Source organism: Mytilus edulis, chromosome 7, assembly GCF_963676685.1.
Source record: "Mytilus edulis chromosome 7, xbMytEdul2.2, whole genome shotgun sequence".
Classification (NCBI taxonomy): Eukaryota; Metazoa; Mollusca; class Bivalvia; order Mytilida; family Mytilidae; genus Mytilus; species Mytilus edulis.
The window spans coordinates 5,279,284-5,295,949 of record NC_092350.1 but is presented as its reverse complement, the minus strand read 5'-3'; the positions used below and the strand labels follow the sequence as shown (position 1 = coordinate 5,295,949).

At 32.7% G+C, this 16,666-nt stretch overlaps 1 protein-coding gene across 1 annotated transcript; it reads right to left on the bottom strand.

Moving 5' to 3' along the window:
• Positions 1-254: 254 nt before the first annotated feature.
• LOC139529785 (putative beta-hexosaminidase) lies at positions 255-11,583 on the bottom strand. Its single transcript, XM_071325678.1, has 9 exons — positions 11,449-11,583; positions 9,030-9,764; positions 6,910-7,343; positions 4,469-5,215; positions 3,716-3,941; positions 2,842-3,145; positions 1,950-2,105; positions 1,397-1,454; positions 255-747 (listed from the first exon to the last, which is right to left on the bottom strand). Exons 1-9 carry the CDS (start codon positions 11,501-11,503, stop codon positions 424-426), a joined length of 3,039 nt encoding a protein of 1,012 aa, XP_071181779.1. The 5' UTR covers positions 11,504-11,583; the 3' UTR covers positions 255-423.
• Positions 11,584-16,666: the final 5,083 nt, after the last annotated feature.

The following is a 16,666-nucleotide window of genomic DNA, read 5'->3' as shown; positions in this document are numbered from 1 at the left end:
ACTAATTATAAGCCACCGTGATCCAGGACTCCACACTCCTTTAAATATCCCGCGATCAATGATTCTATATACACTTATTAATGTACCATGATCTAGTGCTCTCTAAATAATTATTAATACGGTTAACCCTGCTTGAATTGACTGAGTAATTGTTGCTATATATTATACTATATTATGTTTACAAAGGAGAAAAAACTTAAAACTCGATATATTGTTGGTCTTGTTACACAAATGTATGATATAATAGACAGAAATAAACAAAATAAGTTAGTTTTATTTATCAAACAGTGAGACACATTCACAAAGCCGTATGCTAAAATCTGGATGGACGGCAGAAAGACCTTGGCTAGTTCAACACATTTGTAGAAATGCCGTTTATTGTTCACTATAGTCATTTTAGAATCAAGAAGGCGTGAACACTTTCTACCCGGTAGGAATAAACTGACGAGGTTGTTGGACCGGTGTTCCTGCAGCTTGTGGTGACGTTCCAGCTGTCTGTTGATTGGTTACACCTGTGGCACCTGCTTGCAGAGCTGGTTGTTGTGGCATTCCAAACTGATTGAATTGATTCGTACCACCCATCTGTGCTCTGGCAAATTGACTGGCTTGTTGTTGTTGTTGTATCATAGCTTGTCTCCTTCTGAACTCCATTGCTTGAGCTGCCTGCATTTGTCTCTGTCGTTCTAGTTCCATCTCTCTACGAATTTTGGTGACATTACCCAGGATTTCTTGTTTTAAACTCAGATACTGAAAACATATGATAAAAGATTTTTAAAACAAAAAATGTTTGCCGACAGACTATTTTTGAGGAATTAGCAGTTTGTTATAACGAAATATTATGGTACAATCACAAAATGGACATTACTCTTTTAATGACTTACAATTTTGAAATTGAAATAAGAAACTTTGAAAACTGTCAAATTTTCCTTTAAATAGATATAAGAAGATGTGGTATGAGTACCAATGAGACAACTCTCCATCCAAGTCACAAGTTGTAAAAGTAAACCGTTAAAGGTCAAAGTATGGTCTTCCACACGGAGCCTTGGCAGACAGACGGATGAACGATCAAGGGTAACACTTAATGTCCCATTCGCCTAGTGGTGAGGATATATCAGATTGTGCTATTTGTTTTATCATTTTTAGGACAATGCATATATTTTAAAAGGGGTGAACATGTTCCATGTGAAGCATTATCAGCCTTAAGATATCAATTGAGATGTTCGTGTGGATTGTTTGCTGTCTCGTTGACATATACTTCATGTCTTCTTTTGTGCATATTATGTAACTTTTACTGCAATATTTATTGAACATTTTTAATGCAACGTCATAAATGATAACAGTGAGACATTATTTTTGACATTACCCAGAATGTCCCAGTCTTATAGTAAATACTTACGACTAATGGCATCGTCTGCTCAATGCTCTCAAGTCTTCTGTTCTGCTTGCCATTTAATCTATTAAAAAAATGAAACATAAATTAGATAAAACTATGGCCATCCGAGGTATGAAATAATTTCAAAATAAACAAAGCAGTTGCTAGAAAACGCAAAGAAAGAAAAATCATTGTGTTATATTAAAATATTGAGCGAAATTTATAATACGAATAAAAAAAAGTCCTATTGACAATCAACAAACTTCGAACACTGCAAAATCATTAACTAAGACGGGACCAAATGTACCATTAACTTGTATGCTTCAAAAGGTTAATAATGCGCACAACATTGTATTCCAAGATAATGTCCCTTCCTGACGACTTGGTTTAAACATAGAAACAATACTGTTTTTATTTAATTCGACCAGTTCATTATACATTAAAATGAGTATACGTCTATCTTGTTCTTGTGTATTCCAATAACTTAATAAATGGACGCGAACAACTTGTGAAAAATATTCTATATAAAAAGTATGGATTACACGAAATAATGAATAAACCCCCATGAGTGACTTACAATGATCGCATTTGAAAGTCTTTGAGTTTGAGAGTAGTAACATCGGTTGTGTTTTTGATGTTACTCCAGTCTGCCAAGGAACTCTTTATTTGTGGGGTAAGTCCGGGGTAAGATGTGTCAACTCGTAACAATTCTTTTGTTCCCATTTTTTCCTTTCTGAAATATAGAATGATAATAATAAGAAAAGGATTTCGTTAATACCTTCAAGCTATGTAACTTCTGTGAAATCAGGCAAATAAAAGTACAAAAAAACATAGTAAGTACATGTAATGGTTTACTTTTACAAATTGTGACTTGGATAGAGAGTTGAATCATACCTCATCTTTTCATATCTTTAGTTTGTTTTCTCGTTGTGATTGTTTTGCTTTTTTTACCTGTGGAATGGTTTATGGCTGACTAGACAGAACTTGTTTTTATAAGCATTTATAAAGGCCTTTTAGTGGCATATTATTACTTACATCTACTTCACCTGAACTCTAATGGATAATGGTCTCATTGGAAATCATACCACATCTTTTTATATGTTATATTGATTTCGGTAGATGCATTCCAAACATTGTAAATTTTACATATATGTTAATATATATACTTAAGCAATGTTTAATTTTGGTAAGATTTTGTGAGAATTATGCTAAGTTGTAATATTCAAAAACATAAAAGCTGTTCAATTGAGTCAGTACAAAACGTGTTAGTTCCATAAACATTTCATTTTTAAAATTGTCAATTTAACCATAAACAGAAATGCTGGATAATAACTCCGGTACGTATTTCGTGATTGTTTAGGCATTAAGTATTTGATTAAAGCAAACTTAATAGTGAATACTTTATAAACATGGGTTATATATTTGAGTTCATGAAAACAAGGCTGTAAGTGTAAACGTATTATACTTACTTGGCACCAGGTGGCAGTACGTTTGGTTTTACATTCAAAACATTAACCAATCGGGGATATTCTTTATTTCCTATTATGCTGGCAACACGTGTCCAGTCTTTGTCACGTGCAACGAGATCTGGTTTTGAAAATACTACTTCCGGTCCAGTCTGAGGGTTAAATATCTGTTTAGGAGGTAGGTAAGTGTTTTCCCATGCCGCTTTGTGGTATGCTCTCTCAGCAAATGGTATCAGTCGTGGTAACAACAATTTAAACAAAGTATCCTCGTCTTTTACAAACCTTGTGCTAAGTGATGCTTGCATACCTATATTAAAAAAGAAGAATTTTAAAACAATGTCAAATATAAAAGACTGATTGTTGTTTGTAGTTTTTCAGTAATTAATTGATAAGTGCTCTTACTTTCAATCTTACTATTCAAAACGGAACGTCCCTAATCAAAAGACAAAATCAAAAGCTCAAACACATCAAATGAATTATAAACAACTGTCATATTTCTGACTTTGGTACGAATTCTGTTATATCTTACCTTAACCATGTCCCAATAACTGTATTACAGTAGAACGCACCCCATGAACACTTAGATAAACATTGATTTAAATCGTGGAAACTCTTTTATTTCAAGTTGGTCTCTATACAGGATAGATTATTAAGATGACAATAAAGAACAATAAAGAATACCATTAACGATGTGAGAACAAAGACAGAAAGACAACAGTTCACCAATACCGCCAAAAAAACCGCAGATCCATATGTATAATAAAGGAGGTGTGATATTTTTAAGGTTTTTCGGTTGTTTGATTTAAAAAAAAAAAAAGTTACATGAATGTCACATGCAGTTTTGAAAAAAATGTAAGTAGAACGAATTTGTATATACCTAAAACATTGTCCTTTTCTGTTAGTGGTTCACATTGATCCGGGACTGTGCAGCCAAACGATCCAGCGTCTGTTAGCTCAAAGTTACAGCACAGATTTTCGGGCAGGAAGTTGAATACTTTTGTGGCATTGATGAATCGTGTTCTAGAATCATATTCACCAGGCATTTCAGAGTCCGGCTCTGCTGCAAACTGTAAGGCTGTATAGTCAGATGGCTGTAGGATAACCTAAACAAATAGCAAAAACATTTAAAAAACAATAATAGCAATACAGTGGCACATCAATAAAAGAGGTTGATTCTTTATATCTCAATTTGATGCAAACATTGTTAAATTATGTATTAATTGTGCGGAAATCTAAAGGAGACCAAGCGATCTGCAGTGGTTTTAGATGAACTCTCGTCTCTGTGTCAATAATCCTCAAATAAATATTAAATGTAGCCTAGAAATTATGCGTTCTCAATCTGAATCGTATATAACCCAAGCAATCAACTTCGACCGTTACCGGGTTTGGCTGTTCTGTTTTAAACTATTTTGTCGGCTCTGTTTGTTTTAAATGCTTTAAAACATTTTATATTTTCTGAATTTTATTCTTTTGATCTTTTCCATCGATAACTAAACTACTATAGAAACAAGTGTTGTACACACGGACAACAGATTGCTAGTATATTTCAGTTTGGTATTTTTTTCTTCTCCTTCTTTTTTTCATTTTTGATCTAGTTCACAGCTAAAGTAATGCATATATAACTTCTTACCTTATACCCACTATTAGCCATCAGTTGAGGTCTTCGTCTTTGTGGGAATTGATTAATAGTTGTAGAGATACTGATAATATCGCTGGAGTTTCCAAATCTGGTTCTGCTGAATGGAGTGAGGAAGGGAACAATCCTTGGTGGCCCTAAACGTGAAGGCCATGCCATGAAGAACTCCTCTAAACTTATCAAACCTACACCATGTTTTGTTGCTATATCTCCTAAAGCCATACTGTAATTGACTTTAAGTTCTAGGTACAAATCTTCTTTTTCTAAGTGAAGTAAACGTTGACAATGTGTGGAGTTGAGCCATGCAGGAGGAGGACTATCATCTCCACCAACGTGGATGTATTTGAGCGGAACGCCTGCGCTCTCATGATACTTTTTCAGCTTTGTTAAAATAAATTCAAAGAATTTCTCAGTGGATTCATTTGGGAGACATGGATTGACTGCTGAGTCTGAGTACAATGTTGATGTCATATATCTAGGGATATCAGTCGGATCTTGTAACACCATCGACTTATCTTTAGTTGTCATTAGGTGTACCCTCATAGACTTAATAGCAGCTCTTGCTTTTACTCCCATATGTATTTGTGGTATTATTTCAATATTTCTGACAGCTGCATATTTAATAAGATCTTGGTAATTCTGAACAGTTAAATATCCTCCGTCGGTTCCATCTGGTTTAGATCCTAATTGTGAAAAGAGACAGCTGTCCTCTGAGGGATCGTGACATCGTTTACTACCAATCTAAATATGAAAATTACCAGAAAGTGTAAATCAATAGGTCGTCTAACAACATAACATATATTTAATACAGAAGCATATAAATTCACAATTGTTAAAGAGTAACTTAATTTTAGAAATATTTATTTCATACCGTACTCTATGGTCATTTTAACATGGGTAGGCATAATATTATTTGTCAATATTTTAAAACCGAGCGATAGAATTATCTCGATTCTAAAATTCTAAAAGGATAATTAAGATCTTTTGTACTTCGAAGCGGACTTATAATATCGGCTCGAAAGTCAAATCTTTTGCATGAAAATTTGAAATCAACTATATATGTTTTGTATCACAGCATATCAAAATATTTACAAATAACACAAGGATAAAAGAACTCATCCATCATGCATTACGTGTAGATGTCGTTATTATTTGTTTCTTTTTTTCTGGTGATTTATCTAGATTTTTCACCAGATGATTTATGTCTATTTCTTTCAAAGCTAGCTGGTGCAGTCTGACAAAACAAATGATACCAATTTTACGAATTAACAAGGGTGCTTGAAGAACAACTTACAACACTAAACTTATCAGTTAATTGAAAGTAAATACTAGTCAGAATATTCAATAGATGATTACTAGGTTTATATGAATTTTGCGCCTTTAAACATTTTTAAAGTCTTAGAGTCATATGAAACTTCAAATTTTGAATATGACTTTAAGTAGAGTTCAACTGACTGATTATTAAAATATATGTATAGAGGTTAAACAACTAAAAACAAATACAATCGTCTAGAAGGTACATGTACGTAGGCAACTACAGAAATGAATAACATAAAACCAAATAACACAATATTTTACAAACTGAATAAGTTATGAAACAACTATAATTTGCCTGTCGTGATGTCGACCATTCACATGGACGCGACGTTTCGCAACAATCAACCACTCATTCAATCTATTTAAAAGATATAAGAAGATGTGGTGTGAGTGCCAAAGACTTTGGATAGCGGTATACTATTGTTTCTATTTTTTCCCCAGTAAATGAGGTCTGTTATTATGTGTGTCTTTCTATCTCCACATTTACTTTAAAAAGCGTAGGTATCTCCGGCTTTTCTATTTGGACATTAACTAAAGTATCTAGAGGAATATTTGACTTTTCTATTGGTACATTAATTTAAGACTCTAGAGGAATATTTGACTTTTCTATTGGTACATTAACTTAAGACTCTAGAGGAATATTTGACTTTTCTGTTGGTACATTAACTTAAGACTCTAGAGGAATATTTGACTTTTCTATTGGTACATTAACTTAAGACTCTAGAGGAATAATTGACTTTTCTATTGGTACATTAACTTAAGACTCTAGAGGAATATTTGACTTTTCTATTGGTACATTAACTAAAGACTCCAGAGGAATATTTGACTTTTCTGTTGGTACATTAACTTAAGACTCTAGAGGAATAATTGACTTTTCTATTGGTACATTAACTTAAGACTCTAGAGGAATATTTGACTTTTCTATTGGTACATTAACTTAAGACTCTAGAGGACTATTTGACTTTTCTGTTGGTACATTAACTGAAGACTCTAGAGGAATATTTGACTTTTCTATTGGTACATTAACTTAAGTATCTAGAGGAATATTTGACTTTTCTATTGGTACATTAACTTAAGACTCTAGAGGACTATTTGACTTTTCTGCTATTTATATTTACCTTAGTGAGAGAAGGAATCTCTGGTATTTCTATCCTCCAACCATTTTCCTCACCAAGAATTAACACCAGTTTATTAAGTTTGTAAAGTGCCATGACGTCAATGACCTTTTTGACGGTACTTGGGGGGAAGTAATTACTGGCCAGATCCAATTCGAGACCTCGATATGGGAATCTTGGATAATCATTAATTGTCATACTTTTAATCGTTCTCCCACCGGCAAGCAAACTTCTTAATGTGTTTATCCCATTAATAACAGCTGCATTAGAAAATCCATTGATGACGATTCTTTCATTATTTGGATTGACTTGTAGTGTATAGGCCTCTGGGTTTGTAGAAGCTGCGGGCTTGCTAAGAAGGATCTGTATTACTTTACGTGTTCCATCTGCAACATTGCTCAATCTAAGTGACAAGCCCGACTCGCCTTTAATACTACCTAGAAGATAAAAACATGATAATATGAACTGACATTGCTCAATCTAAGTGACAAACCTGACTCGCCCTTAATGCTGCATAGAAGATTAAAACATGATAATATGAAATGATAATATTAGTGTTTTGAAATGTTTAAAATCATTATATATTAACAATGTTTTTACTAAAACGGGATAGATATCCTTTGTTTTTAGTTATCAGATACGTATTTGTTGTATATGGATATTTTAAATATCATTCATAGTTCTGCAATATATTCTTTTAAGTTTCATCAGATAACTAGGCATGCTATGCATGCGTCACACTTTAAGTTGTCCAATGATCAAAGCTGATGACAAACATTTGGTTGAGATTCAAATCTGATGAGAACTTAAAATGTTTTAAGGAAATTTCTCTGAAGACCGTTAATTTAGAACAACAAATCAGATGGTTGTCATTTCTGCTGAGCTTCCTAAGACACCCTAGGTCAGTCCTAGTAAGTATATAACATCTGAAGAAAGATTAAAGGCAACCCAAGGGACGGAAGACTGAAAGGTTCTGAGTGAAGGCAACCCAAGGGACGGAAGACTGAAAGGTTCTGAGTGAAGGCAACCCAAGGGACGGAAGACTGAAAGGTTCTGAGTGAAGGCAACCCAAGGGACGGAAGACTGAAAGGTTCTGAGTGATAACAAAAGTCACAAAAGGAGAATATAGCAAATATATGTATCAAAAATATGCAATCAAAAACCAAACCACACAACGTCATTGTCAAACAACGAAAAGACAAACTAAGTCAACGTAAACTATAAAGAAAACTAAAGACTAAGAGACACGAACCCCCAAGGGATTAACTATTGTGCTTTGGATGGTCAGTAGTTCATGTTCCCCTGTTATACCCGTCATGTTGCACTTGATGAGTCTTATATTAAGCAAAGTAGTATACCGCTGTTCAAAAGTCATCAATCGATAGAGAGAGAAAAATCTGGGTTACAAACTAAACCCAACGGAAAAACATCAACTATAAAAAGAAAACAACGAAACAACAGAACACAGCAGTGCAACAAAACAAAAAACAAACAACAATGCAACATACATTTTATAAAGGAACTATAAGATAACAACTGTCATATTCATGACTTGGTACAGGACATTTTAAGAAAAAAAAATAGTGGATATGATGATACTATACAATAGTAGATATGTGCTTATTCTCTTTTATAATCCTATGTCATCACCAAATTCCTAAACTATCAGAATACACAAATCCTAACACTTGTAGTATGTAACGCTATTAATATTTGAAATGAAAACACAGTCGTAAGCAGAACAAATGATAAAGTTGCCGAGTTAACGTTAACACTACGACAAGAATATCCTCGTTGTTGCGTTATTTAAAACATGATGTTTTAGTTTGCGATAACATTAATTTGCAAATCTGATTTAGTTATGTGGAGTATTATCACAGATATGTTTCATTTTGGGATTTGAACAGGAATATCACGACGGATGCCGCTGGTAGACAAGAATTTGGTGGTTTTTCAAGGGAATGTTCATTACTGATATCGGTGAGATTCATTTTCCCCAATTTTTAGTTTCCTGTGATCGTAGTGTATGTTGAAATGTTATGCGTCTGCTAAGATTTGATCTTAATTGGCCTGTAGAAATTAAAAGTTCAGAAACAAAATTAATTCGTTTACGTTATACTTACTTTGCAGGTATGTTGCTATATTTGCCAAATTTCGAACTCCATTATAATCAATCAACCAGTTTCCATTTACGCTAACTGATCCTGTGCTTTCAGTTTTCTTAAATGGCGTTGGTAAAATTTCAGATTTAGTTTCCGGTTTGCTTAAAAATCTATATCCTCGATATCGATCAATTGGAGATAGCTTAATACTATCTAAATCGTTAATGTATCGAGTGTACTGGATGTTATGTTCGAACGGACCGACAAACTTCCGGTCGTTATCCATTGTATTAGGAATAAGATTTGTATGACTTCTATTAGCAATATACCAGTTTGGATACACAGAGTATCTACTCACTAAGAATTCACTTGCAACTATTGGAATAATAAGAGTTTGTCCAGGTTGAATAGGCTGGGCTTTAAATCTGGGATCTTCTCCTAAGTACGGAGTGAAACTAAACATGCAACCTTTAATGTGTATAACAGTAACATTGCCTGGCAATATGAGACCACCACCAGCAAACTGTAATCCAGATATATTATAAAACATTGGATGTATTAGTTTTTCATGACACATATATAGACTCCATCCGTCTGGATTTATAGGAGTCTTTCCGATATTCTCCAATGTAATGTTTGCTAAGTATGTTGTTATTCTTTGGCCTGGACCGAGGTCTAACGGTAGTCCATTACGTCCAACGTCGTAACCAACTTTTAAGGAGTTAGCAATGTTTCCAAGGTTTGCTTCGGACAATGCTGAAAAGAATAATTGGGATTTTGTTTTAAAATGATAAGATATTGAAGATATTTCGAAATAAGCTGTTGCACGTTAATGTTTATATATAAATATATAGTTCCGTTCAACGGTGGATGTCTTGTGATTTTACAACATGCATTACTCATCAAAAAATTCAGCTTAACTGCAAAACCCACAGTTATGATTGCTAAAACAAATGTATATTTCTAATTTGGTACGCAATTATTAGATATTTACAACTAGCACAAAATCTGTGCCACTAATGGCTTTGTTGGTGTTTGCCCGGACCCAGGGCGATTCAGAGTTTGGTATATTATGATGAAATTATGCAAAACATTTCCGTGTGTTTGTGCTCTAAATGTTTGAATAAACTGGCGTCAGCCCTTATTTTAGTTAACAATATGTGTAAAGACTGTTTACATATACGTATTCAGTTACACAGCAGTTGAAACTACTACCCATTAACTATAATTGAATCTAACTTTATTGAAGAATAGGGGAGATGTTACATAAACGATTCGCTTAAAAGGCAGTTCGTTTATTTATTGTTGAAAAGGAATATACATGTACTATCAGATAGAACATTTTATTATGTTAGTGTTTATACTTGGATTTATAAAAAGTAAAAAAAAAAAAAATACCGATCTCCGACGAAAATTCAAAACGGAAAGTCCAAACACCTCAAACGAATTGAATACAACTGTCAAGTTCCTGACTTACTTTCCTCATATATGAATTCGTGTATTGAACCTGGTTTCATAGCTAGATAAACCTCTTACTTGTATGACAAAAATTGACGAAGGAGTAAAAGTTAAAGATAGACAAAGACAAAAGTATACATTTTTTCACACCATGTATAAAGAATTTAATTAACATGTATAACTTTGATAAATATACAACGTGAACATATATGCAGAAAATAAAGCCCCAAATTTACGGTTGTTTTATGTCAATGTCGAGATAATTCATTGTGTTCTCGCCAAAAAGTGTCTTTTTTGTCAATTAATCTCTTAGTGGACAACGTTTTAGTTAATGTACTAGTCATGAGTACTAGACATTTTTACAATGTAATAGGATAAATATGCGTTAAAAAAGAGCATACAATAGTTTGTTCACTCTGTTTTATCGATCAATATTTAGACAAGTAAGTTAGAGGTTCGGGTAAACGAATTCAAGATATATATATATAACGAATATCAAAATTCAATCAAATATCCAGAATCTAAATGCTTGTACAACTTAATATTCAAAATATTAAAAGACAATTGATTGCATATGGAAATTATTGATGCTAACAATGTTTACTTAAGTTTTCTTCACAAGAACACACAGGGTATGAAAAATGAGATAAAATGATCACGAAAATTGAGAAAGATCCCACATAGCAAAGCTATAATGTTCTGTACAATTCTATACATTTGCAGACCTTTAATACACGGAACCAGTGGATATCCTTGTAGCATACCTTAAATTATCAGATGATTATATATAGATATGTATGAACATAAACATTTTATTTTAAAATCATTTGATAAAAGAAATATATTTTTATAATAGTACTATTTTATTCTTTTTTTAGAATCAATTGCCAAAACGTAAGCTTATGCAATTATCTTTTCTGCTTTTTATTATCTAATATCATCCCATTTTTTATATATAGATTTATTGAAGATATAGTCTTACCTGTGCTTAAAACAAGCAGAAGACCAAAGCCGGCGACAACATCGTGTAGTCTCATCGTTGTCTTGTAGTGTGTATTAATGTGAATTACACTTGTACAATAACTATTTAAATAAGTGAATGGATCTTGTACCGCCCTTTTTTATTTTTTCTGTACATCAATCTGCGTTGTTACACGTCAAACATCAATTTTCTTGATATTTTACGGCAAATGACATTGTCGTCTGAACGAACCACTGACGTTTGGTGTTTTGTCATCCATAGGTATATGTACTTGTTCACCTCTTGCATGAAAGAGCTTGTAGGAAGAAATTGTTGTTAAAATTTAATTTGTTTTATAACAAAGTACTTTTGAAGAAATTTATCTGAGTTTTATCGTTTGTTTATCTCATGTGACGAATATTATAATGATTCAATGTCGTATGACAGGCGTGTATACTTATATTACGTATAGTGCTGTAATTGATTCTGATTCAATGCCGTATGACAGGTTTTCTATACCTATAGTATATTGCTGTAGTTATTTCTGATTCAATGTCTCGTGGTGGGTTCTATACTAAGTACGAATATTATCACTAAACAATTAAATAAGAAATTACCATACAGACTTGGAATCATGGTACATTTTATATTTTCTGGCTATATTAGTTAACCGATGTTTTATTTTTAGCCACATAAGTAAACCGTTGATATATTTTTCTAGCCACATTAGTTAGTCGATGTGGTATTTTCTAGCCACATTAGTTAGTCGATGTGGTATTTTCTAGCCACATTAGTTAGTCGATGTGGTATTTTCTAGCCACACTAGTTAGTCGATGTGGTATTTTCTAGCCAAATAAGATAGCCAATGTTCAAATCTCATTAATTGAGTAAGATGATCCAAATTGGGGTTAAAATAAAAAAAAAAAAACTCAGGAATCTTAAAAAAGGACCGTAAGCTGACATGGACAAGTTGAGCATTTCTTGCTATGCATACATCACCCGCCATGTGAAACCACAATGAGTTAGTCATTTTCGATAATGTGCTATATCAATATGTGTTTGGTGTTTCCTTGATACATATGACGTGGCTCTGTACTTATACATCCCATAATTATGCTATTGTAAAATATTTTTGTATGTATTTTTGTCTTTCATTATTGCTAATGTGCTTTGTCTATATGCCTTTTTATTATGTTTCTTTGATACAAATATGAAGTAGCTTTGTACTTATACATCCCGTCATTGTGTTATTGTTCTATGGTAAATTTGTGTATTCTTGTCTTTAATGTGTGCTAATGTGCTTGGTCTATATGCCATTTTGTGCTTCTTTGTTACATGTTTGACTGTTTTATAGTGTGATTAAGATAATAAAACAATATTGAATGCTGTACCCCTGGTTTCTTTTACATTTCTACCTATTCTGTCTGTTTGTTTTGTTCACACATCGTTGTCAATACCATGGAATATGGTGCGAATGTCACCCAAGTGAGAGGTTTAGCTAGCTTTAGTTTGTAACCCGGATTTGTTTTATCTCAATCGATTTATCATTTTCGAACAATGGTATACTATTATTGCCTTTATTAAAAAGTAAAATCACAAAAATACTGAACTTAGAGGAAAATCAATTCGGAAAGTCCATAATCACATGGCAAAATCAAATAACAAAACGCATCAAAAACGAATGGACAAGAACAATCCACTAATTTCTACATACGAAAATGCCTCTACCAAGTCAAGCATATGACAGTTGTTATCAATTAGTTTGATGTATTTTAGCTTTTGATTTTAACATTTTGATAAGGGACTCCTTTTTAAATTTTCCTCGAAGATCAGCATTTTTGTGTTTTACTTTTCGGAAATACTAGTTAAGATTCATTTCAGATAACACTTCTGATATAAACACTGACAATAGGCCGCTAGTGAGTCACAGACACCTCGTTTTGGCTATTCCAATCGTGATGGTGAGAGTGAAATATATTTAGTGTTGATTAAATCAGACTCCACGTAATGCTGTTACAGCAGTTTTGTGCAGGGGTCACTCTCCTGTAAATGAAGTCCGTTTTGTGTGAATATATACGTAATGTTTGTAAACACTATAAGATGGACCAGACGTAATATGACTGCTTGTAACGGAGAGTTGACAATTTGAAATTCAAACTTAATACGTTTGTTAATTATTCTAGTCGGAAGTTGGACATCTGGGTGATTATCGAGAAAAATATCAAAATAGTTTCTGTTGTATCTGCTATTTCTATTATTTAAGGAACGACTAATATTTTTTCTGTCTATGAAGAAATAAAATAAAAAATTTGGTGCACACTGAATAACGCGCGTAGCGGGTTATTTAACGCGTTACATCCAAAATTAGATTATACTGTGATATATTAAATGCAAGTACTCATTGGTGATGATTTTACTCCATAATTGTGTGGCATCCACTATTATACGAACACAATATGATGTTTTCAATATGGGTAGCATATACAACAAAAGCTGATTTTTACATATTTATCTTTGAACAATGTTTTCATTTTAAAATTCTATGATAAACATTTATTTTTGTATTGTGTTCCTTGTTCTTGTAACATCTAAGACAAATAAAGCAAGATGCATGGAAAAGATGAATTGTACTTAGGTTTCAATTCCCTCAGGCAAACTTCGGTTTAAGTGGATTTGGTCTTTTCTAGGTCTTTTTTGTTTTGTTTTAGTTATATAGTTTTCTTTGAGCGTTCCTGATGTAGGTAAATATAGACAAGCGCTTCGATCGCATGAAATTCATAACGTTTAGTAAACAAATTTTATTACATGCGCCTGTAGCGACTGTCTGGTTTTATCTATATCAGGAAATAAGGAACACTTAAATATACATGTGTAGAAATATAATAAAAAAATGAATGCAATATTATGCTCCAAGATATTAATGATTTTGGTAATACACATTTCAGATATTTAAACGACAATGCGGTAAATCACAGATAATACCTGATGACCATTAGAAATGTATGTCTCATTTGTTTTTTAAAGTGGTCACAATGATAACATTAAACTGTCAGAAAGACAAATGTCAACTTACACTACACAAGTTCAAGTTTCATTGGTTATGTGGTACAACATCTGACCTCAAACTATATAAACCAAGAGTAAGATATCATCAAGTGACACCCGTCTGACCTCAATTATACAAACAAAGCGTTAAAAGCGTTAATAAGTGACATCTCATTTATCCAGCTCGTATTGATAGTCAATGAAACTTTTTGATTTGTAAAGAATAAATAAACTAGAAAATAGATAACACGACTGATATTTTGCACTTGCTCTAGACGCGTGTTTCGTGCACAAAATTGGTAATCATTTTTATCTTTCAATAATTTGTTGTACATAATCACACTTCAACATAAGTCAAAAATACTAGGTATTATTAAATTACCGAGTGTTTAATTCTTGTAAATACATTTACGAAGAGTTACCAAGTCAGCAAGAGTATGTCAGATGTTTTCCATTTGTTTGATATGTTTCATATGTTAGAGCTTTTGATTTTGCCATTCAATAAATGATTTTCCATTTTGAAATATTATGGGAGGTCGGTAGTTTTGTTATTTTACTTTTGAATAAACAAGTCAAATATTCCCCATTTCGCTTCCCAATTGTACGATATACTGAGATAATCGCCTGAGCATGCATTATGCCAATGAGAATCAAGAATAAAAATCATTATCTTTAAAACGGGTAATTTGACTTATAATTAAAAGTTTGATGACTACTAGTATGTTGAACATACTTATTCCATACAATTGGAAATAAAGGATACAAAAGAAATGAACAATAAGGGTCGTGTGAGAAGATGATTTACTACTATTGAATTCAGGTTCCAAAATGTAAACTTTCCATTTATATGTAGCAAAATTCAAGCTGTGCCAACATATGAAGTATATACCTCTCAGTTTATACCACATTCTAGAGCTTGCGTTTCCTATAACATATAAAGTGATCACTTAAGGACCAGGTAAACTTGAAACTTACATTTCGCAGATGATATGTCTAAAAGAACTATAGACTATATTCTTTTCATACTTTGAAGAGGGGGGCAAGGGGTTTAACTGTTATGCTGTTATGAGGTAATTTAATTCTTTGTTATCTGTTATTCTGAAAATATGTTTGCTGTTAGCTGTTATTGTCTTATTCATTGTTAGCTGTTATTGGACTAATAGGTTTTCTGTTATCTGTTATTGTGATAATGTATTTGCTGTTAACTGTTATTGAAAATGGGAATGTTAGTATTTTATTTTGACAGCCCATATTCAGTAGAAATTGAAGATTATTGGACTTTGGTGTCTACCACTAGTAATATGGGGGTCCCGTATTCGGTGAAGGATTTCATTAATATATACCCATCACAGATCAACACATAAACATATTAATATCAGTGAGCCAGGACAATTCCAGTATATCTGATTATCCTTTGTAATAAAATCCATTTTTTTATGAGAATGTAGCTTGCTGTTCGGTGTGAGCCAAGGCTCCGTGTTGAAGGCTGTATTTATAATTAATTTTTTTGTATGGGGATAATGTTCCTTGTTTCTCGTACGTACATATTAAATTCGAGCATTTCTTAATATGACAAAAAGGAAAATATATTGTCAGGGATATCTGATGAGGATCTCAGTTAAGAACTACATGTAGGTCTTTACTACCAGTTAACAATTTATATAATAAAGTACACAGACTCATATCTGCGATTCTTTTCCAAGCAGAACCAAATACATTGTACAATGAAAGTTCAAACCATGTACTGGGTTCCGAAGCTGCACATAACTCATTACAAACAAAGATTTATTTCTTCTTTAAGCCATTGTTCCACTACTAAACTATGTATTCTACTTACTAGTACACTTGGTACACTCAAAAACCTGATAATAAGTTGTTCAAATAAGGCCTTTGAAAATAGTGGAATAATTGGAGTGTCAAAATTATTTTGAAGTACTTGATAAATTGCATGCTTATAATTTGTGCTTTTAATTTTTCTACCCTATATATACCACTGTGCTTCATAGTCTTATTAAGAAAAAAATCACACACTTCATGCATTGAACGTGCATTTAAAAAAAATTCAGAATGCAAATATATATTCAAACTCTTTCAGGTCATTTTTTAGTAATAACAAACAAAAAAACTATGTCAATTGGACCTGCTTTGATACCATAACTGCACTTAATTTTTTACTAGATATCATTTTTGTCTG

Excerpts from the sequence above, each read along its gene's own strand:
- LOC139529785 (XM_071325678.1), bottom strand. The coding sequence starts at position 11,503 with ATGAGACTACACGATGTTGTCGCCGGCTTTGGTCTTCTGCTTGTTTTA. Across the intron at positions 9,765-11,448 it reads TCTGCTTGTTTTAAGCACAG|CATTGTCCGAAGCAAACCTT; the intron begins GTAAGACTATAT and ends TATTCTTTTCAG. Across the intron at positions 748-1,396 it reads AGCAGACGATGCCATTAGTC|TATCTGAGTTTAAAACAAGA; the intron begins GTAAGTATTTAC and ends ATATGTTTTCAG.